Genomic DNA, 27,951 nt, shown 5'->3' with positions numbered 1-27,951 from the left:
CCCTCTGCTTACACGGCTCCTACCTTGTAGAATTCCTTTCCTCGTCAGAAAATGGGACTTGCCTGACCATTCAAAGTTTTAAAAAATAACTTAAACGTTAACCTGTTCAGCCTGGCATTCACAGATGAAAAGTAAATACATTTGACAGAGTGTATGGTTGCAGATGAACCTAATTACTATTTTAAATACATGGTTTAAGATGTGTAATGGATGAATATATACGTATAGGGGCCTTAAGTTTTAAGATAGGCATCGTTAAAGAAATAAAGTGTGAAGATTGAAAGTTGGATTGATGCCGCTCGGTCAAGTTTTCCAGTTGCACATCGATTGTAAGGCTCCTATTGTTGGGAATTATATATTTTCATGATCCTGTTATGCATCACGGCTTTGCCCTAACCGCTACCTCCTCCTCCTCCTCTCAGGGGAAGGAGAGGTGCTGGCGGGGGGTGGACAACTCCTCCCTCACGTTGCATCGTGGGTCCCGGCCGGCAGAGCGGGGTCAACCTCCGCCGCGACGGAGCCACGCGCCACCATCTTGGTCGCCGGCGCCATCGCGGGGCTCACGCTCGCACCGTCAGCGGAAGCAGGAGGCGCAAGTGGAGGCGGCGGGGGCTGCATGAGCGTGGACAGCTGCTGTTGCGCGCACGACAGGAAGAGCTCCAGGCTGGCGAGATTGCGCTGTCGGCCCGCGTGTTCTGCCTGCACCACGTACAACACAACGCGGCGGTGGCACGAACATAATCGCGATTAGAAATCACTTGGGATTTTATAGCAGCCAAATACTCTACACGCATGTTTCTAAATGCGGAGGGAGAGAACAGAGGATCCGGAGAAGAATCCACGTGGACCACAGGGAGAACATGCAAACTGTATTCAAGTGTCAGATTCGGGATCGAACCCACAACCTCCTGTATACCAGGCGAGGTAGTTAACAACTCGCCACCGCAGCACCACACAGGGAATTCACAAATGCCTGTGTGGTGTCATGTGTGCATGACACCAATCACTCAAAGGGGCACATCATTCCACTGTTGATTTTAAACAACTCTCAAATACCACCGACTAAGTGTGAAAAAACACATAAGTAGTGTTATTGTTTATAGATTTTGTCTCACATTGCATATGAAAATAAATATACAACACACGTGAAAGTGGGCAGGTGTGGATTGAAAACAGGTGAACGAAAATCGGATGTTCGTGAACTATAGGCAAGGAACAAAGACTTAACACGTTCATGAATCAAGAAGCTCTAACAGCAGTAGATATTTACGTGCTATTTTGAGCAATGCTGGAAACATTGCCGATGAAGAAGGCCCATTACACAAAACGTTGCGTATTTTTTCCCCCTTTCAGCCCGTATTATTAAATACAATTTTTGTTTTACTATTTGTGTGTATGCACCACTGCCTATGGACAATGAATGCACGTGGATGTCACGGGAAGCGTTCAATTTGGAGGAACTACACGCAGCATTGGCGCGCTCGCGCCAACTCATCTGCGTCACTTTGCGGTGGACAGCAGCGGAGGGCAGCGGCGTCAGTGTTTGGCACCGGCTGCACGGCGAGACCCTTCCTGACCAACGTCCACCGTAGCCTCCATAAATCTCGCTCCCAGGCATGGCCCGTGGCTCCAGCGAGTGGCACGGGCAGCTGCTGCAGGCTTGGGGCATTAGCTAATGCTGCTAACGAGAGAGAATTAATTAGTGCCGCCTGTCAGGAGGCCGTAAATCAGGGCCGCTCTCTGGCCAGCCGGCCGGGGGGCGAGGGCGATGCGTGAGCGGAGTCGGATGCCTCTGCGGACGCCACACATAGCGGGCCGCCGTTTAGAAGTGCAACCTTGGGACCTTCGGCGTGACCTAGCGCACATCAAACGGCAGGTCCACCAAGTGAGGCGTTCACTCGTACAAGAGGACACCGTGCGTGCGGCAATCGCTTGGGCAGTGTGCCAGCGATGCCACGCTGTGACTTTCAAAGCGGTAGCCCCCTTTCAACCGCTATTATTAAAGCGATGCACGTTGCATCAGATTGAGTGAAGAGACTGCATTGGGGGTTTTTTAGTTTCAAGTGGAAGTTTACCAAAATGGCATTTTTGAACATATTGAGCTTTGTTTTATACTGCCAACATTTTGCATATGCCTTTTGTTTTGGCTAGAGCTTAAATATATATTTGACATACAAAAAAAGAGACATTCTAAGTCACTTATTTAAACACGCATAGATATAAAAACATACATCAAAGCAAATACAACCCTAAAATTGCATTGAATGTCCCAGGACATATCTTTACTAACTGTGAACAAGATTACCTTTTTTAATACCAAAAAAAACTGCACACCAGCAAAGAACATTGAAATGATAATTCAAGTGGCCTGTAAAATAATCTGTTCATCTTTCCACATGAAAATATGTTTAAGTCATCCATAAGAGTTTTTTTGGGTTAGATCACGTAAATATATGAATGTGTCATTAAACCCGCCACCACCCGACACAGCCAACTAGTAAGGGTTTAAGTCAGTCTGCTTTTGAGAACTTTCCAGAGTACTATGAATAAACAAGCAAACTCAGGAGCAGTTTTTACCTTTTGAGTCTCATCAACAGTCAGCCTTGTCAAAAAAATAAAATACAGCTGGGTTGCCAGCTGTTATTGGCAAGAGGCACTCCATCTACATGACATTCCTCAATGCATAAGGCAAAAATGTATACAAATCTCTTAATGCGTTGTTTGAAGCAATAAGAGAAACAAATAAATGCCTACATTCACGTATCTCAGTCAAGCACTTGACGAGAAATCCATTTAGTTTATAAATCAAAGCAAACTGAGATTGCCCACACTCAGGGCACTTGATCGCCCGGTCTACTGAATACGGGACAACGGCACGAACATCACAGCCACAACAACCGGAATGAACGTTCCTCCCGATGCCACGTTGAGAGTTAAGTTTGGCGACACAGCGCGTGATATCACGCGGCGAGGCCCTTCTCCTTGTGAAGTAGTGATGGGATTTACATCGCAAGGAACTGGGTTGCCTAAAATACATGTAGGATGCACACATCCTCTACTAAACCCTGCAACCACCATCCGCTTTAGAAGGACCCCCCTCCCCACCCACCCCCTCTCCCTCCGAGAAAAGTCTCGACACACTTGCTTTCACTTCTGAGAGATTTACACGGCCTGGCAGCCCCTAGCGCACAGATAGGGCCATAATCCTTCCACGGCAGCCATCGAGATCAAAACAGCCCGTATCGCTTTAGCGCCTATGCTAACCCAACACTAATAGTGTAACCAAAGAGGATGACACACTTCCACGTCGGCTGTAAATTCACCTATTCGGCGGCACAAGCTGCGCAAAGAGATGTCGCGGGCTTAACTCTCGTTTGTACACCGCCTTGTGAAGTGGGTATTTACTTGCTTTTATATCTTCCATTTTTGTGCAAAAAAAAATATGTAAAAAATGTTAGTCTGTTTATTTTCACACTGTCTAACGAACTGTATACGGGAAGGACATCGTAAAATGTTTGCATGGTGAAGGATACCAACCTAACACCTTACCAACATAGAGCGAGCAAGTCATCATCGTCAGCCAACGTTTATCTACTGCTGGTTGAAAGCCTCCCCCCATGTCATCGTCATCCTTCAGTCTTGTAATCCTACAATCCATCTCGCTCCTGCACGTAAACTTATCTCTCACGCGAACTCCGTTCATCCTCACAGTGGCTTTTGACTAGCCATCGAACAGACGGTCACTGTATCACACGCTTTCAGATGAGCTTCTGCAGCCATCTGGAATGCTCTTACTTCCGATGTTAGGAAGTCACTGGAGCTATGCAATTTTAAATATAGATTGAAAACTCATTTGTTTATAACTGCATTTTGTGTTCAGTTTGTCGTCCTTTCCCCGCTCGTCCGATTAGCACGGCTGGCTACGTACGGCCCTAAAGAAGTTCAACATACACACACCACTCCCATCTCCACAGCTGTTGTCCTCTTGGGCCAGTTATCTCATTTGGCCACTATTCCATTACCAGTGTTGTCCATCGAGATTCATCCCATATCGACCACCAGCCATCATCCCTTCGAGTGGATTGTCCTACCCAAGCCTACTTACTTTGCCCAAGAGTCAACTTGATTCATTTACCTTGCATATGTTTTTCCCTATTTCTCTCTAAGGGCTACAACCATTTGTTTTACCAATCAACTTCCTGTATTCCTCCCATTGTTGTGATATGTTTAATCACTTGTGTTGTATTCTCTAATTTCTATTCTCAGAATTGTATGTTCCCCCCCACCTTCTTCCTCAAGTGTTGTATACGCGTCCGGTAGCTTATTCTCTACTCTGCTTCACTTTGCCCCCACTTCCAGACCACTGTCGACTGTGATGCTGGGCATTTTTTTTATGGCGGGGACATCTAATTTGTTATTTTGCTTCTATGTGGGTATGAATTTGTGTAAATTCTCCAAACTGTCGGCAGTGGTCCATACACACAATTATTTCATGTGAACCGACTTGTTTTTGCCTCTAACTAACTTTGTCCTCCCCTTGGCAATGTTGCACTATGACTTGGATCAATGACGCCAGGTGATTCATGTGAACCGAGTTTGCCGTGTACAGACGCATCACTGATATTCCAGAAAATAATTTGGTGATGCTGCGTTGGCAGCGGTGCACAAGCACAATGAACAAAACAACTGAACACATTCTTCAATGACACTGCAGCCATTCAAAATAAAAAAAATATATATATATATACATACGGTAATAGGTGACGATGTGGGCAAACGGCCATTCTTCAATGTATGTGCCATGAAGGACCATCGCCCGAAACGTCGTCAAATTATACATTTTTCCGTTTAATGCCATCACGTTATCTATTAACGTGGTCAGCTTTCTGACAATCTTTTTCCCATTTCTGGATTTCTTATTGGGGAAAAATTTGATGCGCTTGCTTAAAGCTGTTAGTCATTCTCTCTTTCCTCGCTCCAATATCACGTTTTCCGAATTATCCTCTCATCTCTGCTCCTCTTACTTTTGCATGAAAGTCACCCATTATGATGCCCTCACTTAGAAGTTGGTTCATTTCTTCATACACTTTGCATACTTCTGCATCGCCATGGCTTGTTGTTGGGGGAATATATTTTGCATTCCCGTTAACTGGTAGTAGTCTTAGAACCTTAATGTTAGCTGGGAAACTCTGCCCGAAGCATTCTTGAATCCTAAAACTCTATGTGCATAAGCACCGAAGGACATCGTGAAATGTTTGGCATGGGGAAGGCTGCTGACCTAACGTTACCGATTTAGCACCAGCGGCTAAGGCTCTAAAGATTGGCCCTAAATGCACACCCGTCACTTTTCCTCCCTTATTGTAGAGGGCGCATGCACAAAGAGCGGCACCTCATGTAGAAAGAGCAATTTAGCAAAATGTAATCATCCCATGAAACATTTCTCATTACCAAAATCAAAAACCCCATGGAAATCTATTAATTAGTGTCAAATTCTGAACTCAAACACACTTAACATGGGATTTAAAGCACGGTCAAATGCATGTTATTTTAAATATCGATACACTGAACACGTTATTGAGTGTAAACTAGCTACACTTTACAGTGTAATCACAACAATTAAACTAAAGATAATTTTTTTTTTATACCGATACAATCTTGTTCTTTATATTGCAGCCGGAGTGTAAACCTTCAAACGTACATTTCACGTACAACTTCCGCACAATGTGGAAAACAAAAAGCCCCGAGGTAAAAACACAGAAACGAGCCATTACACCAAATGACGAATTACATCTGGGTATTAAGCATTTGGAGAAGGCCTCGCGTGTGACTTATGGAGCGTACTCTCGTATATCAAAGACACCCGATCTCAAAACATCATGTGCAAGGCTCAGCCAACACAAATGTATACTGGGCATAGAATACCATTAAAGGGCCACTGTATGTGCAAGGCATCACCAGTCTGCTCCCTGTCTGTCCAGCGTCCATCCGCCGAGCCACCTTATCCACCGGTGGCCATCCGTCTTGTTGATTTTCACCGACAGGCGTGAAACCACGGGTTTCTACGCGAAGGCAGGCCACTTACGCAACCAGAGTTGTTACTAAGCTTTTGGTCGACATTCAACACAAGTCGAGTCAATTTATTTTTGCTTCACACGTGGCCCCTTTCTGACACAAATCTGCCCCTCAAAGCGCCATCACATCATTACACACGTGGACACAATATTGAACAATTCTATCTGGTAAAAAAAACTAATATCAACAAGTTGCGACCGCCGTGTGCTTGTTACAGTATGAAAGCGTATTATTGGTGTGTTATGAGTTGTGACTTCAATGCAGTGATGGAGTCGAGTGTTTGTATTGCCTTGGGGAGATTGTTCCAGGGGTGTGGTGCTGCAAATGAGAAAGATCTGTCCCCCATGGTTTTTGTGTTTGGTGGTTGGTGGAGTGTTTGGGCTGAGGAGCGAAGAGGTCTCTTGTTTTTCTTGACGTCCATGAGGTTTCTGATGTAAGGTGGAGCTCGGTTGTGTATTGCTTTGTACGTTGATAGGATGCTTTTGAAGTGAGCTCTGTAGTTAATCGGTAGCCAGTATAAGCTATTAATAGTTTGTGTAATATGGGATGAATTTTGGAGATTGAAAATGAGAACCTTGATGAAGACATGCAATGTAGGTATGCAGAACAGATCGGTGTAATTAATACGGGAGAACTTGCACGTAATGATTTCCACGACTCTAAACATCACTGGCTCCCTGTGACCAAAATGACATTAAAAAATCCCATTGATTAGGATATTAATGACAGTAGAACTGGGCGATTCTCAGGATTCCTAGCCTCGAATTATGGTTTAAATCTTTAAAAGTCACATATGATTTATAACCAGATTGTGGGTTCAGTGGAATAATAGAATCGTGGTGGGAGAAGACATGGCATGGTGTTGAAGCTAGAGCATGGAGCCCATGCGGCTTGGTCACCCTAGAGAAATACCCACTTTAAACTTCTGGCTGATGCCTAGTTAATGCACAATTAGCCCGATTCCACCCCAATTCCAGCGTGGCGCCGAGACATGAATGAAAGGTACGTTATGGCTGGCTGGTCAGTGTGGGTTGGTGATGTAACAGGGCCCAGGACCAGTTCAGATATCACTGCCCCTACTGATGTTCACCGGTGTCAGGAATCTAACTCAGATCGATCTGATTCATATCAAATCAGAATATTAATTATACGGGAGGAATCCGATGATTTTTCAAGCTCTTTTTCACTGCGCTACCCCGGTGAGTATGTATGGGATGATAAAGTGCGGCCATGCTTTGCTGAGTATGCTCGTGGACATAGTTAACCATAAAAGGTTTAATGTCCCTGCTAGGTGCGTGTGCAGTACGTGGGGGGCACATGACGAGCGTCTGAGTGAGCGCATGGAGAGCATCGCCAATTATGCCCAGAGCCACGCGGCTCGAACCACGTGCACGGCAACGCACGGAGCTCATGGGTCACACAGCGCGTCCGATGACCATTACATCATCGCCGGTTCAGCACTCCAGCCAAGTGGCAAAGGTGACTGCCCTCGGCCAGCCGCCCTCGAATCCCCCTACCGGCACCAACACCGCCCTCCCCCGTCCCCCACCTTAGAAACTTCAACCTCAAGGAGAGGGATGAGACTAGAATACAGCAACTGCCCTCTGCACTCAACATGTGTCACACTTAGTCTCGCCGTCCAGAGATGGAGTCAGAAAGCAGCAGAGCTATAGGTTTTGGCGACGTAATTTCTATTTATCCCCTGGCGTTACAGCAGTTTTGCATCTTTAAGAACCTACCCCTTCTACTTAGTTGTCATGGTTTGATTTGATACGATTATATTGGTGGTTTGCTGGCTGCAACTACCAACATTGGCTGGCTTGAATAGCCTAATTCTGAATGTAATTTACTTTGATGGGCTAGTTGTTGTTATTGTGGTCGCTGGCAGTGTGCGCTGGCATCTCGTCAACAAGTGAACATTGAACAATAAAAAAAAAAGACCGCATTGACTACCAAACCTTCGACCACTCGATGCGGCAACAGCACGAACCGCTTCTTGCGCATTTGCCTACTTTCTCTACAAAAGCCAAAATAACCAAATTCAGATTACGCACGGCAGAGAGAGAAATTATATAACCGGTATGTATAATCGCTACGCAGCTCGCACGAACCGCATTTTAAACACCTTGGCGTGCGTGAGGGGGGGGGGGGGGGGCTGCTCCGGGTTATTTGTAAAGTGGCTGATTTACAGCACTGGTGTTTCACCGTGTGACCGTGTGACACGGTGGACGCGGGCACGCCAGCGGGCCCCTGCTCGCTCGACTCCAGCGTGCGGGCCGGTCAGCTGAAGGGGACATTCTGTTGTCGGATCCTCATAGGTTAGGAATGGTGTACAAACCACTGAGTTAAAGGGCACTGTGTACTGAAGGTTGCACGCATGGACACGGTACGCAGGACGGCACGGTGTGTGGGAGGATAGGCGGTCACGTGTAAGGGTCTCGTGCTCAGACTACCGTGTATAGAATACAGACCGATAAGGATTGGGAGTAGGGGAATATTTAACGCGCGTGGTGTACGATAGCATGCATAAGCTACTGTGTACACACGTGTATGTAAGAGGAACTGTGTACAGCGGATTGTGTGAAGGCCGTGGTGTAATGAGGATTGTGTTCGGGGGAAGATGTGCACTCTAGGCTTTCAGTTTCAAGCCCGCAGGGACCACCCTGGTCCATGTTTTCATATTTACCGCTCAGCACATCTAAGTACCGTGGTTTACAACTACTCTCCTTACACAGCTATGGAAAACACTGGGCCAACACGGGCATTAGGCTGTGTTCCCCTCGGACTGGAGATTAGGGAACTGGGGTGACGCAGGACATGGTGGTTGGCACTGTGTACTGCAAATTAATTAGGCCAGCGGTTAGCAGTCACAGCTGAAAAACTAAGTCGTGCTCTTTGTGTGTCACCTAATTAGCAAACTGGCAAGTATGTGGTTCACAACACGAATGAATAAGAGTCCACTTGGAAGCTTATTCAATATTGGCTCTGAAGCATGGAGTCTTCAGTGGAGATTCTCGAGGGAAAAACAATGGTCAAGTGATGAAGCTATTACATAGCATTCCTTTACATGACAGCTCTGCAAGGTTATAAGCAGCCCATTATGTCATTGGACCTCCTTTGCCAGTACCAAAATATAATAATAGGGTTTTTCCCCTTTTTCTTCTGGCAACAACACTGAAACTTTTTTTTTACAATGCTTCATGTCTGCATTAATCACAATACTTGCAGTCAAAATGCAAACAAAAAACACACTGATAATATGCATTGTCCTTGAAACCGATTGGTCCACACCAGAGACAGCTTTCTTTAGAGCCTAGTCTCAGTTGGTGCTAGACCAGATGACGCCAAAATGCACCAATTGAGACTAGGCTCTAAAGAAAGCTGTCTCTGGTGTGGACCAATCAGTTTCAAGGACAATACATAAATTATCAGTGTTTTTTGTTTGCATTTTGACTGCAAGTATTGTGGTTAATGCAGACATGAATCCTTGTAAAAAAAGGCTTCAGTGTTGTTGCCAGAAAAAAGGGGAAAACCCCTATTATCATCTCATTATGTTTAGAGATCAATGGCCTTAGAATGACATTGATCATTGGGAAATTAGAAAATGCTGTTTATTCCACGAGAACACAGTGGATTCTACAGAAAAAAATAAATGAACACTGATCCCTGCTATATATATGTTGTGAATTGCATGTAACCTTCGCCGCCAAAGGTGTGGATGTGAGAATTGTATTCACCATTCAATGTCTGTCATATCCTGAGCAACTTTTTACGTGATAGAGTTTCATATTACAACATGTTTATTATTTTACATCGAGTCAAAGTCATTATCATTAGCCGTGATCTATCCACTGCGGGATGAAGGCCTCTTCAAGCTGTCACCATATCACCATGGGGGGTGCCACGGTGGCGAGATGTTAACTCCCTCGCCTGGTATGCAGGAGGTCGTGGGGGTCCCATCCCGACCCTCACGCCTGTATATTTGGAATTTGCATGCTCTCCCTGTGGTGGTATGGATTTTTATCTGGGTCCTCCGGTTTTTACCTCTATAAACATGTGTTTAAGAGTATTAGGCTGCTATACATTTCCACCTGATAAGCCACTTCATTGAGCTATCATTTGTGGCCAGGTCACTTCTTAAAAAGAGCTATATAACACAGTGGGCTTTACCTGGTAAAATACAAAAATTGTTTAGTTTCATTTGCATATTTTTGTTAAAGTGATTTTCTTACCTTTCCTATACTTTGCACTCCTATCGTGTATATTGTATTGTTTGTCGTTGTAATGTTGTGACCTCCAAACATGCATTTGTTACTCTTTGTAGAATCTCAGTAAAGGTGTTCAATTTTTGGAAATAGTTTTTTTTATGGAATGAAAATGTTTAACCATTAGACTCCTGCTATCAGTGTTGATATGGAAGGTGATATTGACAGAGCCAATTTGTCTGCCTGAAAAAGTGCAGATACACACGGTTCATAATCCATAAGAGGTTTTTTGGGGTTATATTGTGTAACTATATAAATGTGTCGTTAAAACCCGCCACCACCCGACGCAGCCAACTAGTAAGGGTTGTCACGTAAACAGAACATGCCAATTCGTCACTGGTATAGCACACCGGTGTGGTGGAGAGCCAAGCCACAACATTTACAAACAGACAGATTTGTCTGTCGCCTGATGAAGCTAGTTGGAATTACTGGCGAAACGTCGTACTCAGTTTGTAAATGTTGTGGCTTGGCTCTCCAACACACCGGTGTTCTGTTTACGCGACAACCCTTACTAGTTGGCTGTGTTGGGTGGTGCCAGGTTTTAACGACACATTTATATATTTACGCGATCTAACCCAAAAACCTCTATTATGGATGATAGTGGTCGCGAAAGCCTACGTGTTAAACTGACTAATCTTTTTTTTTATGCACAGCTAAATGAAGGACTCCCTATGCAGTGTCGGCCATGGGGGTTGTTTTAACCATACTTCACCACTTTGATCGGTGAGGGTTGATATCCTGAGGGGGAAGAACCAGTTCAGATAATACTCGCCGCTGACGTCAACTGTGACAAGTTTATAATTCAGTGCACAAACCGTTGTGGCTACTGCTCTCCTTTAATGTCAACTTATGTTTTAAATTGAACACCACTTTACATCTGCTAACATTTGTAAAATCTCGTCAAAGATTTTTTCAACGTTTGAAAAAAGGTTTTGAAAACGGATGCTAATTTCTGCTATCAGGTGAAAGCATCTGTGCGTTGATTTATAAGTCATCATATGCGGAGACACATTGGAGTGAAAACACCACGTGCGTATTGAGTCAGCTCAAATAAATTATCACGTCCTCTAGCAAATCCCCCGCGCAGCATCCATGCTTGAAAAAAATAAAACGGCAGCGTTTTGTGGCGGTCACAGCTAGGGTTGATCAAAAAAAAGTTCAAACTACAGCATCTCTCATTGAGTTGTAGCGGCGTCAAAGAGCGCACGTAAACAGCGTGACACATCCCGCATGCAAAAGTGTTTGATCTGATAATAAAGTCCAATAAAAAAAATACTTCGTGCCGACAGGCAGGACAGTGATGTAGCGCGGCCCTCGCTCATGCACATGATACGCAGCTTGCCTCAGCCAGGGGGAGGCGGTAATCCAGTGGGGGGCGGGGGGAGGGCATGTTTGCCCGATGACACCACCGCACCGAAATCGCCCCGCCAAGCGAGCGGCGGGACCTAACCAGGAGAGCCGGACGCGGGCACCGCAGCACAAGAGGAATGCAGGGGACCGGTCGAGATGCTGTGATTCATCACCACCCCGACCCCTCTCCCCAAGTACGACTCCCCGCACCCCCCCCGGTCTCCCTAAACCCAGTCCCTCTCCACCACCCCCAAAATGAACAATCATGCCCCTGAGCATCTCCCTCTCCTAAAGGCCGTCTATATTTAGCGCAGGGCGCGAGGGGACCCGCATAGCAGGGGCTCCGCTAATCCCCAGCGACAGGCGCAGTAAATTAAGTTGCATGGGATCACTGCTGGCGCCCAGCCCCTCGGCACGGACCAGCCGCACGCGCTCACGAGACCGCGTGCCAGACAGGTGGGCCCGACAACACCTGGATGCTCCCTGCCTGCACCGTCCCCCATCACCCCCGGCGCTCCCCCCCCCCCCCAAGCCCACCTCCGGCATCACCAACGATCCGTTTGCTCGCTGTTCTCTCGGCTACGCACCTCGGTTGTCGGGGCATTCTCATTGTCAAACGGGGCGGCGTTTCTCACTCGGGATCGTCGCTTGTTTCTCACTATGTGGGGGTCGGAGACTGGTGGCCGCTGCGGGTCACGCCGGGAGACCGATTGGGCTGGAGTCCCCGAGTCGTTGTGCGTAGCGATGTAATGAGACGGTGAGAATTCAATGGGAAAAATGAAAATTGCGAGAAATGTATGGGCTGCGGTGTTCAAGTGTAAAGACTCTGTAATGCAACCCGTCTCTAAAGCTTCAGCTCAGATTGCCCACATCAACATCAGCAAACTCTGCCAAACTAATATTAAAGCACAATAATGACTCACATGTCTACGAGCCATGGCTCAGGAATGCTGATTTCACATGTTGTATTTATACAGCAGAGTGTGGTAAAGAAAGCCATGGAACTGTATATATTACACTAGGAAGCATCAAAGCAACAAATTATGGAAAAGAATAGATGGACTGTGTGAATGCCTTGCCCTCTGGTAACTCACAATATTCTTAAGTCTCAAAATCTCGCTGTTTCGGAATAACTATTTGAGTTAACAGTGTCCTGGCAAATCACCTTTCCACAATGTGAATTTGAAACTTAAGAATCAAATGCTTACATTGCATGTGGCCAGTGCTACTCATTGCGTAAGGATGGATGATAAATAAAAGAGGAAAAAAAACGTAATTTTTTGTTACAATTTTGAGGTCTTTACCGTGGCGTGAGAAAAACCATCACTGATGAACGGAACTTACAAGAAGATGAAAAATTAAGAGAAACGGACAGAAATCAGCCAGCACTCAAGTCATGAAAGGCAGACAGAAGCAGTAGGGAGCCGTGGCCTCGAAACTCTTGAGACGGACAACGCAACACATGCTCACGTTAAAAACTTACAAGTCATAAATGCGAGCTAAAATCCAGAAGAAGCTCGTCTTTACCACCCACACGAATGACATTTGTTCAAGAGGGCTTAAGACCTCGTTACACAGCCAGGCAACGAGCCGCCTCGTGCATGGCTTCATCATTAACCCAAACGTCCGGCAATCGTCCCCCACTGCACATCCGGTCATTTAATTGGCCAGGCGGGCAGCAGGACCAGTGTGCATTTTCACTCAATGGTTTATTTTCTATTTGTTTTAAACGAACACAAATCATTAAATTAACCGATTTACAGAAGGGGTTGGGAAATTTTAAAAAATGCCATAAATTTAATTGGCGGAAAAAATGTATCTTTAGCACAGCTCATTACGCGTTTTTTTAACGACACGAGTAATTGCTTATTATTTAAAATAATGTAAAGACAGTTTGCAATTTGAGGTTTTATTTCAATCTCGCTGGTGTTCGAGTAAGTGTCCTCTGTGTTTATTAGCAGCGAGTGCTGCGGACCACACTCTGGTTGCTATCAAACGGCGGCTCCGGGGAACAAAAATTGCGACAATTAAGCGGCGCCAGGCTACGCAGATCAGCGTTGGCGGCACGCCCCACTGTGCGCATTTACACAGACAGGGGCAATACGCCCGCTCGAAATTAACCGTGCACAGAGAAACGAGGCAGCAATCGGTGAGCTACACGTTGAGCTATAGATCGCCGAGTTGTGTGTAGACTGAGATAAAGGGGGAAACACAAAGATAGATGGAGGCACTGCTAGCTGCAAACTAAGACACACGTAAACAAATCACAAACAGGAGGTGATCAATACACAAAGGCAAATATGTGTCGATATAAACACACTTGGACTTGGGCAGACACACGCATTGCCGATTAGCACGGTTGGCTACGTACGGTGCGAAATAAGTTCAACATACATACATACAAGGAGGTGGTGTAGCCAATACCACGCCTGGCAGCCTTTGTCTCCCCATGGCTAATCATTACACACAGCACTAGGTACTCATTTAATGCTGAGTGAACCTAGGGGAAGAACGTTCACAGAGGTTAGTGGCTGTAAATTGGACCGGTGGTGCCGGGTTTGCAGTGCAATGCACTGGCTACTACGGTATCGCTTCCCACTTTTAGGGGAGGCTAAATGCACTGTCGGAGGGCCGTGAAGAGTAGACAGTAGACTGAAACAGGGAGACAGATTCTAATTCACAAGAAAGAGATCCATACACAAAGACACAATCACCGACACGAAGATATAAACATGCGTGGCCATCGCGCACAGACGTGTTGCGAGAGAGGACATGGACGGCAATGGGCACCCACCCGTTTCTGCTCCTGGAGGTAGCTCTGCATGTCTGCGCGCGTCCTCTCCGCGGCCTCCCGCATTGCCTGGGTGCTCTTCTCACGCTCCTCCTGCAATCCCCTCTCCATGGCTTCCTATGGGTGGCACGAAGCCCCAGTCCATATTAATATCAGCAACAGCAGCAACACCTACACCGATGCCAACGCCATCATCCAAACTCATCCTACTGCTGCCGCAATACATACGGGTGCTTCTTTAATTAACTTTCCTTTTCCAGTAAGTGCAATTTATTTGAATGAAAGCTATTTGGAACACTAGGTTTGAGAAAAACTAGTTTGAATTTGATGTAAGCTGCACGTGAAATTTACAGACAGCTCGTCATAATGAGGAACACAAGCTATAAAACAATGTTTATGTCACCAAATAAAAGCTATTGTTGGAAAAGGGTCATACATACCAACATAGCAAACACAAGTGAATGGAAATATTAAATGGTCAATTGTATTATATTGTAGAGATTTGCTGTTCACCATAAACAGAAGCCTGCACAGATCAAACAAATTAAACTGCTGATCATGCCACATTTCAGTTCAACAAAATGCCAGTCGCTCAGTGTCTGCGCAGGCGAGGCAGTCTCCCCACCTGGCCCCTGTCCCTCTCCTCCTGCACGGCCTCCTGCATAGCCTTGTGCAGGACGCCCTTCTCCTGAGCAAACAGGTCATGCAGCTTGGCCGCGAGCCTCTCCTCGACGTCCTTGCTCCGCTCTCGCTCCCGCTCCACGGCCTCATCCACGGCGGCCTGCAGCCCCCTCCGCTCGGTCTGTTGTGGCACAGAATCGCCGATTGTCTCCAGTCGCTCGCTCGCTCACCGGCGGTCAGTCGTCTCATTATCACTCTTTTATAGCTTCCATCGAAAGTTACTGTGCCCGTGAACTTCACTCGTTCCTTCCCTCACCACCCATGATGTCCGACTGGACATCTGTGAAACAGAGCTGTGTAGCTCATCGGATTCCTCCAGTATAAATAAATATTATTACTCTAAGAGACCTTGTGCTCATCTCATTCACAATGTGTTTAACCACCACACCGCAGGGGACTACACCTCTCTTTCTGCTTCTTCACTCGCACTGCTCCAGTTTGGAATTCCCTCCCATCATCTCTTCACCCAAGCTCTTAGAACGTGCCTCAATTCAGCAGACGAATTAAGTCTCATCCGATCCCTATGTTTTTGGTTTTAAGTTAAGTCTCATCATTTAGACCATGTGCAGTGCTGTTTGTTGCTGGCTTATTGGCATTTTGGGCCTTCAGGTCTGTGCTCATAAACTGGGAGTTTATAGCCGAGTGCTGTGGGAACCCTGACCCAGATGCGAACCCTTCGATAGCCACTCATCGGCGAGCCGACGTGAACATTAAGCGTTGTTAAGTTCAAAACGTAAAATAAAAAGGCTCTCAAGAATACATTTTTATGTACGTGTAGTGACATCGTTGGATGTCACTGTGTGAAGCCGGCCTGGGAGAGGCACGGCGCGCGATGTACTGACATCGCAGACACAACTGAAGGTGGATGCAGTACCGGCCCTAGCGGGGCTCGGTGAGCCCTGACTGACAGTGACGGATGGCACCACACTCTGCGTGCAGTGCCAGCCCCTACAGGATAGAGGGGGCGAGAGTGCCGGGCACGGTACGGGGGTTACAAGGGGGCCATGGCACTCTGGTTGAACCTGGAGGACACGTGACCGGAGGTGTCTACGGGGACCCCCAAAAGAGGGGCTGGGGGACCACGTGTCCAGGTGGAAATCCTCCTCGAGAGTTCTCGAAGGTAGGTGTGGCTAGGGGCGGGGCCAGCCCTGCCACACAGGTTATAAGCCGGAGCCCTGAGAGGCACCGGCTGCTGTTGTCATCCTGAAGAATCTCCGTTTCCCGTTCTACGTCCGAGAAAAGAGCAGCTTTCCCACTCTTTTTTTCTCCTGATGATGATCGCTTGTGTTGCGATCGAAACGTCGTAGTTTTTTGTTATTTTCTTTGAACCTATCTACATGAATTTACCGAAAGACCCAAGAATATACAATGACATTGCCACACAATAACCTCATAGTTAGAAACATTCCGACTGTGGTTGCCATCGTCAGCATCATATGCAATGCCACCATCACCTCCACCGCCGCTTTTAATGCCTCCGCGTTCTTCTGCCCCTCCTCTGCCAGGCACTTCTCAACCTCAGCCTGCCAGGCATTCACAGCACAATAACACAATCATTAAATTGACAACAACAAAACTCACATTCGTCAATAACACTGTGGTCTAAAAATAAAAAATATTTCTAGGTGGCATTTTGGGCAATGACTCTTCTTTATTGCACATTTTTAAAATGCGCAATGAAAAAGGGGCATTGTGTTCTTGATGAATGTGATTTTTGCTAATTGTGGTATTGCAGCATGAACAATTACTTTATTTAAGTCTCTAAGAATTAAAAGTCTCTTGAAGGTAGACTGGGGTCACACAACGGCAAAACTGAACACGTGATAACAAATACAAACACGACAGCATACTGGGTAGACACAGTGAAGACACAAAATCCTGACATTAAACTTACAATTCACCAAATTATGTACAAACATCTCACTGGCTCACACAGTGGCCCACAAGTGCAAGACTGCCCTTGAACCCTAAGATGCAGCCATAGGTTCAAGAGACCCGGCATGGTGCCTTTGGCATACAAATTACAGACTCCAGCATAACCTTAAACAAATACCTTTAACATCTTATATAATGTAAACCAACAAGTCACATTGCTTACATGGGCAAGCACATTATTTGCCTGAATGGGTCTTCCAGACCCAAACACTAAAAAGAGTGATAATTGGTTTTTTACCCTTCTATCTGGCAACAAAACTGTCACCTTTTTACAAGGAGTCATGTTTGCATAGACCGCAATACCTGCAGTCATAATACAAACAAAAGAACTCTGATAATGTGCACTGTCCTTGAAGTTGATTGGTCCACACCCGAGACAGCTTTCCTTAGAGCCTAGTCTCACATGGGTTGGACCATGTTCTTTTGTTTGTATTATGACTGCAGGTATTGCGGTCTATGCAAACATGACTCCTTGTAAAAAGGTGTCAGTTTTTTTGCCAGATAGAAGGGTAAAAAAAACAATTATCATATTTTTACTGGCAAATGAGGTTCCCATAGAGTAGACTAAAAAGAGTGCCGAGTATTTCCGGTATTTCTGGACCACATCGCAGGGTTAACCCCATGGGTCTGCTCTTTGACATCTACTCTGAGATCCCGTCTACTCTTCACGGCCCTCCGACAGTGCATTTAGCCTCCTCTAAAAGTGGGAAGCGATACCGTAGTAGTCAGTGCATTGCACTGCAAACCCGGCACCAACGGTCCAATTTACAGCCACTAACCACAGTGAACGTTATTCCTCTAGTATCACTCAGCCTTAAATGATTACCTAGTGCAATGTGTAATGATTAGCCTTGGGGAGACAAAGGCTGCCAGGCGTGGTATTGGCTACACCACCTCCTTGAACGAATTCTGAACTTCTTTCACACCGTACGTAGCCAACCGTGCTCATTAGAGGAGCAGGGGAAGGACAAAAAAATATATACAATAAATAAAACAATAAATTGTGTTCCGTGCCAGCATTCACAGGTGCTTGACAAGAGCAATTGGTCCAACAACCTGTGTAGGCTACAGCGGTGATATGTCTTTATTAGCCGAAAGCACATAGATGCCATGGTGGTCGAGAGTGAAATAAGTTGTTTGTTGTTGTTTGGGAGTGGCCTGCGGATGCATTGCCTTGTGCTGTGCAGTCTGTTCTTGCAGAGCCTCTGCGATTCGCTCCTCACACGCCAAGCGGCACTCCTCCAGTAGGGCCCGCAGCCTCTCATGCTGCAACACAGCGCAAACACAATCCAGCCACCGTGATCAACACGCAACCCCCATGACGACTATCACGGCCACTGACACCAACAGATCTGGGCCAAGTTGTAATCCTTTTTTTATATTTTACGACTTCCGAACAAAATAGACCTATTTTGATCAGCAACAGCTCACCAGAAAGGCTCGGTCAAAATAGAAATAGATCCATATGACCCGATGCTTTTGACCCACTCTTGACCCCAAGCACCCAAAACATTTTCAAAGAATACTATGGAGAGAGTGTTGTCAGTTTGGGCTGATACACTGCCTTTGCTTTCACTGTATTTAGCCTGGACTTAATATAATTTACAAAACCCAACTTCCACTATAACTGTTTCTGCCCTCTGATAATGGTTTAAAAGAGCCTTAAATAATTGCTGTTGTCCCAACTTTACCTGTAACACTTGCATATATATAGCACTGAATTATAAATCACAGGTACTTGACAATCTATCGCTGGATGAAGGCCTCGCCATGTTGCGAGGGTCATGTGAGTTTTTGACCATACCTCACCACGTACATCAGTGCAGGTTGATGAAGGAAAGGGGTGACCAGGATCGGTTCAAGTATTACTCGCCACTGATATTAGCCGTGGCCGATTTTCAAACATAGGTTGTCGGGTTCATAGCGCAGTGCGCTTAACCACTGCACCACGACTACCCTCCAAATGCAGCAGACATGAACGTTAGATATCATTAAGTGAGTGCTCATCGAGACAAAAGTCTGATTTGCAGTGACAACCTGGGGTGCAAACAGAGAAAGTATGGCACAATATATTTCAGTGCAGAAAAAAAAACTTGGATGAGAAAATCCCAACCATTTCAACAGTCAACTAATTATATGTATTTGCAATAGGGGTCGCATTATATATTAACTTATCAATTAAAATACATTTGTGAACCCACAATACATGCATCACAAAATTTTATATTCGGATACGTTGTAGGGCAATGGAGCAACGTTTAGCGCAGTTTATTGTCCTTCCCCCGCACCTCCGATTAGAACAGTTGGCTACGTCCGGTGCGAAATAAATTCAACATGCATACATACAGCGTGCTATAAACTCGGTGACGAAATTTTTACTTCCTGGCCACGGCTGGTGATGCTGGTGAGTGATATCTGAAGCAGCCCTGGAAAGCCCAGGTGGTGAGGTATGGTCAAACAATCTCCATGACGGGTGTGGTGGAGGTTTATATTCACCAGCGGATGAGTAAAGAGCTGTAGATTATTATAACTGTTATGAATACATGGGTTCATATCGCCCCTGCAGCCACTAGAGGCACTAACCATTCACTACAATGTGTTAAAACAAGAAGTTCAACTGAAATCACCAACATTCATTGAATCAATGGGCAAGAGGCGATTCGTTTCCAAATTCAGCAAGCGCGGCGCAAGATGAAATGTTGTCAGCGATTGAGTAAATCGCTCCCAGCTGAGAATATGGTAGTCTTGGCATGATCAGCGGGAGGCCGACCTGTGCGGACATGAGCTCCTGGCACGCCTGGACCTGGGTCTCCAACGCGGAGCGAACGTTCCTCTCGCCGGCCTCGTTGGCCTCCTGCACCGCCGACACGCTCAGGGCCTGTCACCGAACATTGCCCGGACGCACGCGGAACAATGCACACCACGGGGGGGGGAAAAAAATAAATTGCTTACGCAATCCGAGCTACCCAAGAGCGGGTTCCCAGTTAGGTAATTGTCTTAGAGGCGCAGCGTAATGGTCCCTATCAGTACAGACGCGGGGCAAGCCAAGTTTAATTTTAAAATAACAACATTAAATCAGTGCCCCGTAAATTACGCGAGCTAAACACGCATTCGTGTCAAGTGAAAAAGTCACACACACACAGCTGTCCAAATGAAATACCACCAGTGTGGACGGATATGAAAGACGGTGCAAAAGAGTACCGCTGATGTGCTGACGTTGTATGAACAGAGCCTGCACTGCACCTTTATTCCTTCTCCAGTGCTTACATTAATATCCTTCATACCAAGTCAATTTAGCAGAGGTCCTGCCTTGGCATTTTGTATAGGTGGAGTCGACTCATGTGGGTTCAATTCAGGAGTGAGAATCGAGCAGAGATGCTGAAACCGGAACGTGGATATACCAGCCACGACTTTACACCTCCATAGCAAACAGTAAATAAACCACAACTTGGGGAACCTGAGAGACAATGCACCCCATGGTTTGTTCCAGTTTAACCAATTTCAGCATCTAGCGAGGTCTACCCAGGCCTCTGAACATGGCACAGAGGCGAACAAACATAACGTATATGGATGCTTGCCATGCTTTGTAACCCAATCCGTAGCCCTGTGCGCCTGCCAGCCACACTGCTGACAATCCTGTGACAAAACATTTCACCGTCACTTGCAACATGTGGTCCCACGCAAAAACGGCCTCCCGCTCACGTAAACAAGTTGCATCAGGTGCACTCTGGTGGTACCTCTGCTGTTTATTATCTGCGTATGACAGTAGCCCTTGACGGGAGAGCTGTGTGCTACTGTGACATTTACAGATAGTTGACTCAGCCCCTCACTTGGGGTGATGAACTTTACCCAGAATGCCTGGCTTCCAGGGACAGGGGGGGGGGGGGGAAGACAGCCTTGAACAGCTCTATATGAGGTTTCAACATCGTCAAGACCGACGGGTCTCAAAGAGTTTGATGAACCTTGCATTTTTAATAAGACAATTGTTTTTGTTATCGACAGGAGACATTTCTTAGGAAGCGCAGTGATGTAAATAACTTTAAAAACGTTCAAATGAAGATGGCTTGGAAGCCTTTAATTCAGATATATTTGTACCTTAATCATGATATTTGTGACTTGCCGCCTTCATTTTTAAATGAAATTATGTAAGATCTTTTAACACAACAATTTTGGCCCAAAAGTAAAACCTACCTTTCGAAATATGGATTTAGATGAATGGCTTAGTCACATATGACCGAAATCACACGTGAACAGATCTCACAGAATGCTCCCGATCACGTCAGTTCTCGGAAACTAAGCAGGGTTGCGCCTAGTTAGTACATGGATCGCAACCTACTTCGGATTACCAAGTGTTGTAGGCTTGGATTGTGGGGTAAGCATGAGAGGAAGGTGCAGGATTGGATTATCGAATCTAAAATAGTGGGGGCTCTCATTTGTATCCACTCATGCATATTGGTTTTCTCTGGGTACTGTGGTTTTCTCCTACAAGCCCAACACCCAATAATTGCACTGGCCAAACATCCCAATGCAGGATCCTCCTCAATGTGAACCTCTTGAGACTCAGTGAGGATTCCCTGGATAAACAAAGGCCCTTATATATACACACACCAGTTGCCTTTGTGTAGAATGAACAACATACAAAATAAAACAAAGATACGTCTTAAGCAATGGCTGCAGTAATAGTACACACACCTTGTACTCCTCCACGATGATGGCAAGTGCCTCGTGCCCAGCCGTCCTGAGCTCCTCCAACTCCTTCTGGTGCTTCTCCTGCGAATGCACACACACCCACAACACCTAAACACCCGCACACGTACCAAGACAAAGATCCGCCTTTAGCCTTTAACCAACTGTTGAAGCAAGCCATGATGGCAATGCTGGCAAGGTGCATAGTGTGCGGTGTGGCCAGCATCACACTCGACTGCCTTGGTATCCCCAATACCAGTGTTTACACATCACACCAGATACTTCTTTAAGCCTGAGTCGACCTAGGGGAGGCCGAGAACTGGTTCAGATATTCACCACTGATGTTAGCCGTGGTCGAAAATCGAACTGGGTTCCCCAGGTTCAAAGTGGAGGCCATAAAAAAAAAGATCCCCCCTATAGCCTTCAACAGACTGGTGGGGTAAGTGCTGTTCGGGATAATCTATAGAGGACATAAGCACACACACAGACACAGCCCAAACTCACGCATGCTACAACACTGAGATATGAAGTGTGATTGAACTGCTTTTTGTGTCAGTTTGTTGTACCTCCCCACACCTCTGATGAGCATAGTTGGCTGCGTACAGTGCGAAAGAAGTGTGAGGTTGAGGACAGAAAAGCGGTGAGCCGGTGACGGCGGGGTGGCCTGCAAGACCTGCATCTCCGCATAGTGGACACGATGGTCGGCTGCCGCATTCGCCTCGGCATCAGCGAGACGTCGCTCCAGCCCCACGTTGCTCGTCAGCAAGCCCTCCAACACCTGCGGGTGCAAGTCGCTCCCGTCATTCACAATAATAATTAAGCAGGTGGATATGCATGTCTCTTGTAGAACGTTAATTTGTTGCCTTAATATTTAGTAAGAGCTAAATTTGTTGAGCGATTGGCTCTGAACAGACGTATATCAATTGCCTTCTCTTATGAATGTCCTTCAAGAAACCTTAACATAGATTTTCTGCAACTTCCCGCGAAAATTGTCAAGTAAATTTGTGAGATCATCAGTCTTCTTACAAACTGATCCAGCGGTTCAGTGACATGTGGCAAGTGCCTTCCCGTTATCCAAACGCGCGTGTCACCACACTCTGACAACAGCGCCTTCAGACTCGGTCATATTTAAACACTTAAAAAATCCAAATTTGTATCGTATTGCGTTGCATTATTGATGGTCGTGTTAGCCTAGCGACCTGTTGTGTCCGGTGCTTCTCCTGCTCCGCCAGACTGAGCTTGGCGAGCAGAGCCTCGAACTGCCCCACCGACACCGGCGGTGGTGTCTCCTCTTCCAGGGAAGCAGCGGCAGTGGCGGCAGTGGCGGCGTTGGCGGCAGTGGCGGCGTCCACCTCCACCGATTGCCGCCGCTGCTGCCCTGGCACGGCCGCTGCGTTGATGATGGCGTCAGGTGGGGAGGTTGCGGGTGGACTGGCAGGGCCAGACGCTCCAGAAGAGCTCACAGAGGCCTTTGGTGAACAACATCATTTTAGGCCTTAACAATCACGAAAAAAAAAAGGCCGCCATCAGAGAGCTGTATATATTTGTTTTACGGGCCTTTGTCAATCATCTTTTGGATAGAGGGATCGGTCATTGGAGTTGTTTGATCATATTTCTCTGCGTTGGTTAGTGCGAGTTTCTGATGTGGAGTGGGTGTGCTCCAGGACCAGTTCAGATATCGTTTGTCAATAATATTAGTCGTTTCCGGGAATCGTAATCAAGTCGGCAGTGTGACACTGCTCAATCCCATGATATATAACATAAATATATACACTGTAAATGTATTAGTTATATGTTGATTGTGGCACAATATCACACTGAATGTCAATCTTCTTACCTTATTCGACGTGCTGTAATTATAGCCATTCTCAATATGAGGCCAAATGTTACGACATATAATGTCCATACAAAGCAGGTTTACTCATATGGTTTACTGAATCGTGCAAAAATTTCAGATTCACAAGATGACTGATGTTATATTTGTAGAATGTCTTTAAATGTGCGGAGCAAGGAGTATGGCTTCAAACAATACAAGGATGCATGGAGGCAAGGATCATGCTTGAACACACCAACAGGAAGCACAAACACAGCACATGGGTTTGCAAACAATGTAAGCGAATTAACTTCTGTGATGAGCGAAGCGATAACATGAAACCAAAGGCGATTTTATTTGCGAGCTATAACCGGTTTCTCAGAGGTGTAGGAAGTTCTGAAAGGACAGACGTTGGGAAAAAAGAAGTTGAGAGGTAGAAATAGAAAGATTATGTTTGACAACTTGAAGGAACGGAGGATTCATACGGTGAAATGAAGAAGCTCAATTTCAGACAGGGTGGAGGGAGTTTCCGCCGAGGATCTGCGAAAGGGCAGAGGACTAAAGAATAAAAACTGGTGTAATCCCACTGGGTTAGGAAGCTGCTCACTGGCAGGGAGGAGTGCAGGTCAGACAGGCCTGCTTGAGAGCCGATGCTTGAAGCCGCGGCATCGGGAAGGGGTCCCAAAGGCGGCGAGGAAGACTGGTCCAGCAGGATGTCTGGGGTGGCGCTTGGAGGCATGCCTAAACCAAGGGGACACAGATCAGGCCTGCCAAAACATTCTACACGTTTCAATGATTTGAAACTGCATTCAAACATTCCCAATTTCTCAATCTCCTTAGTGCACGGTTGGCTACGTATGGTGCGAAAGAAGTTCAACATACATACGTATATACATACAAGTTGAACTTCTTTCACACCATACATATCCAATTACCAATGAGAGAAAAAGTATGTTTGTTGAATTTCTTTCGCACCGTACGTAGCCAACCGTGCTAATTGGAGGCGCAGATACGTAGGTACATATAAGCGCGTGTGCTTCTTACCCACGGGAAAGGCTGCCCAAGGAATGGCCGCAGAAGGAACCGGAACCCCCCCATCAGGCAGAGGGTCCGCCGTCTAGTAACGTACAGCACACATCACGCACGGCACCGTGAGCAGTGTCATCCATCCGTGTGCGCGTAAATATTCTCATACATTGATTTGTACAAGTTAAGGATCTTACCTCGAAGCCGCCAAATTCATCACCAGACTCGTCATCCCCATTCCCACGTGCCTGTGAATACAAGATGTACCGGTGCTTAGTTGGTACTCAGAGCGGACCACGTCACGGTGATATTCAGTTGATGACTAACGGTTCTTGCGATCCACCTTGTCAACTTGGAAGATGTAGATCCTTATGAAATGAGACTTTCTACCTGGACACATAAGCAGCATGGTAGAATACAGGGCCATTGAAAAGATGTTAGGGGGCCTTTGGCTAAATGCTCTGAGGCCCCCACGTATCTGATTCCACGAGCAAACTTCCACAACTGACCCACCTCCCCTCTCCCACACCTTGCATGTATGTTGACTTCTTTCGCACCTTCACCACTTCACACAAAAACAGATATTCTACATATGACAGTTAAGAAGCCGCATAGACGTGCCCTTGATTCTGATCATTAGCCAGGCATGGTTGAGCACACACAATTTAATCAATCACTCTGAAGGCAATGTTTGATGGTTTACACAGATTTGTGAAACTTCCAAATTTACTCGGCTGTGAAATGCTCAGCAGATGGCTGAATAACACGTGGGTTCACGAACCCGTCTGTGCAAAACTGTGTTATAGCCCTGTACATGAGGTTTCCCCCCCCCCCCCCCCGGTTTATTCCCACGTGGCAAACACACCTTTAGATGGGCAAATAACCCAATGTGGAATCGTCCTGGGAAATAATGCAGACTGGAGACTGTTGAGGCTTTGCTGCATTATAATAATTATTGTTACCAAAGTGCAAAAGCCTGTTTAACAGTGGGCTCCTCATCAGCAACAGCGGCAGCAAGATGGAGAATGGCTCTAAACATGTTTCTTTTTTTCTCCGATGTTTTACAAATGTCCTATCGGCGTCATGACAACAATATGAATGTCAACAACAAACTGTGACAAAAAGGCCGTGTAATATCACCCCGTATCAGCGATGTCCCCCTTCAACTTACTTTTTATCCACATGAAGCATCCGTATCATCATCACACCAACAAACAAAGATCCGCCCCAATAGCCTTAACGGACTGTTGGGGCAAGTGCTGTTAGTGAGCACCACGGCACACGAGGGGGTGGGTGCCCAGCACCACGCCCGGCCGCCTTTCCCTCCCTCGTGGCGATGTTTACTCCACACCGCATCAGGTGCTCATTTGAGGCCGTGCCGACCTAGGGGGAGGCCAAGGACCGGCTCATATAATCGTCAACCTGGTGGTGTTGGCCGCGCGCTCACACCACGCACCTCCTCACGCGTGCCCCGCTGTGAAGGCGCAAACGACAACGCGTCTCCAATCGAACCCGACTTTTCGTTAGAAACCACGTGCGGTCCAGAATTCAACGTAAATACCCCCCCTCCCCTCCTCCTCCTTGTGCAGTCATTGTCAACCGTGCCGAGACCACTTGGCTCAAGAAGCCACCCTTTTAACCACTGCGGCAGATGAAACCGGAATGTATACGGAAGACTCCCCCCTTCTCATCAGCTGCACGGGCTCAGCTCTCTTGCCATGGCCATTGTTGAACCCCCTTCGTCTTCCTCTTCCCTCCCTCCCCAGCAACGACGCCACCTCAATGCTCCGAGTGTCACCGCAATCGGGACCCTGGGGACGCCCCCACATCTCCAGAACCCTCGCAACCGACGACGCGTCCAAGGCCGAGGCCGACCCGAGCCCGGGTGGGGGTGAGGCAGGTGCCGGGAGAAGTGACGCCTTCCCCGGCGGGGACTTCTATCCGAGGGACGGTACCGCGAGTGCGCGGCCTACAGCTCTGCTGGGTGCGGACAACGACGCGCGGCTCGGACAGGCGGCGAGACGTCGCCGAAGCTCACCTGGCCGCCACCAGCGGCCCATGGGTGGGACATGGCAAGGAGGGGAGTTTTTGTTGTTGTTGCTGCGACGTCCACCACCACCGAAGCGGAGACGTGAAAGCGACGCCACCACCACCGCCACCACTCACTCGCGAGGGCGGCGAGTCACGTGACCGCCAGCTGATTCCCGCCAACAGTCACGTGGCACCCCCCCCCCCACCAGCTTGTCCACGGAGGGGGCACCCACGTGGTGGCGGTGCCGTGACGATCTCCTCCTTTGTTCGACCACGTGCTCGCGTAGATTTTGAGTTGTCGGTTTCCTCGCGTCTATTGTTTAATGTGGAGGGGGGGTGTCAGCAGGGTGGTCGCATCCCACTGTGTAGGGTCCCCCACCCCCACTCCGTTCAATCGACGCCGCCTTCGAACTAAAGCGAACGTGTCACAATTCACACCGTGACGTCGAAGCGCATCGAAGCGCCGGCCCCCCACACACACAAAGCGCGGGGCCCGGGACGTTCGCCGCCGATTCGCAATAGCCTAGGAAACGGCTCTGGGTGTCTCCAGTGACCTTCATTCAACCACGCGTTCGTCGTGTATTGTGTTTAATAAGGCGCTGATGTTCTTGGCTAATGTTAATGGAGGCATTCGTGTCGTTTATTTAACCAAGCGTCGTGTGTTTTATTCAGCCGCGTGTCTTTTATTTGACCATTCGTCGATGTCCGTAAGTCAAGCACGTGTTGGAATGTCTTATTTAACAAAGCGTTGGAGCCCTTTATTAACTACGTCTGCATGTAATTTAAGCAGAAGTCGATGTGATGTATGCAGGTATCGATGCCCTTTACTTAACCATGTGTGATTTACAGATGCAAACGCGCCTGGTAAATGAGACCACATCACATGCACACTTCCAATCCATCCACTGGCTCTCAATCCAATCCCGGATAAATGTCAAGATCTCTCTCAAGATACTCAGTAGGTCCGCTCCAGTCTACCTCATCTCGCTCTATGATCTCTCCACGCACTCTGCTGCTACCTCTCCCGTCACCTCACTCTGTAGGTACATCACTCGCAGTGAAGTATGATAACTACGAGAGTGACTTTGACTGCCAAATTGACTCGACTGATCGTCACGTTTAGCTCTGCTCTCATTTACAAAGCTTCACATTCGTCGGACACTTCGATACACAGCCTAGGTGCGGTGTCTACAATATAAGTGGGTCGCGTCTTCCATTAAACGCTTGCAATTCAATACAGGGATGATGGGGCCGTGTACCTCCATTCAAGGTCAAAAGGTCATCACGACCAAAGCTGTTGT

General features: G+C 47.0%; 1 protein-coding gene across 2 annotated transcripts; it reads right to left on the bottom strand.

Moving 5' to 3' along the window:
* Nucleotides 1-308: 308 nt before the first annotated feature.
* Nucleotides 309-26,800, bottom strand: CCDC91 (coiled-coil domain containing 91). 2 transcript variants are annotated; one of them, XM_078596923.1, is made up of 13 exons: nucleotides 26,658-26,800; nucleotides 24,817-24,867; nucleotides 24,638-24,710; nucleotides 24,201-24,334; nucleotides 22,980-23,249; nucleotides 22,454-22,558; nucleotides 21,787-21,864; nucleotides 19,865-19,972; nucleotides 18,268-18,360; nucleotides 16,614-16,682; nucleotides 15,104-15,280; nucleotides 14,482-14,595; nucleotides 309-699 (listed from the first exon to the last, which is right to left on the bottom strand). In XM_078596923.1, exons 1-13 carry the CDS (start codon nucleotides 26,688-26,690, stop codon nucleotides 463-465), a joined length of 1,542 nt encoding a protein of 513 aa, XP_078453049.1. In that variant the 5' UTR covers nucleotides 26,691-26,800; the 3' UTR covers nucleotides 309-462. The 2 variants fall into 2 exon arrangements, with proteins under 2 accessions (XP_078453049.1, XP_078453050.1); XM_078596924.1 differs by lacking the exons at nucleotides 24,817-24,867; nucleotides 26,658-26,800 and having other exon boundaries at nucleotides 24,642-24,710.
* Between the last annotated feature and the right edge of the window lie 1,151 nt (nucleotides 26,801-27,951).

The sequence above is a fragment of the Lampetra planeri genome, chromosome 8 (assembly GCF_965212315.1).
Source record: "Lampetra planeri chromosome 8, kcLamPlan1.2.h2, whole genome shotgun sequence".
NCBI lineage: Eukaryota > Metazoa > Chordata > Hyperoartia > Petromyzontiformes > Petromyzontidae > Lampetra > Lampetra planeri.
Note: the sequence above shows the minus strand (reverse complement) of the source record. Positions and strands in the feature narration are given on the sequence as shown.

What these genes read in the sequence shown, in the direction of transcription:
- CCDC91 (XM_078596923.1), bottom strand. Translation starts at nt 26,690, where the DNA reads ATGTCCCACCCATGGGCCGCTGGTGGCGGCCAG. An exon ending in GGGCCGCTGGTGGCGGCCAG is followed by an intron (nt 24,868 to 26,657) that starts GTGAGCTTCGGC and finishes TTGTATTCACAG; the next exon opens with GCACGTGGGAATGGGGATGA. An exon ending in AACAGACTGCACAGCACAAG is followed by an intron (nt 16,683 to 18,267) that starts GCAATGCATCCG and finishes AATGCCTGGCAG; the next exon opens with GCTGAGGTTGAGAAGTGCCT.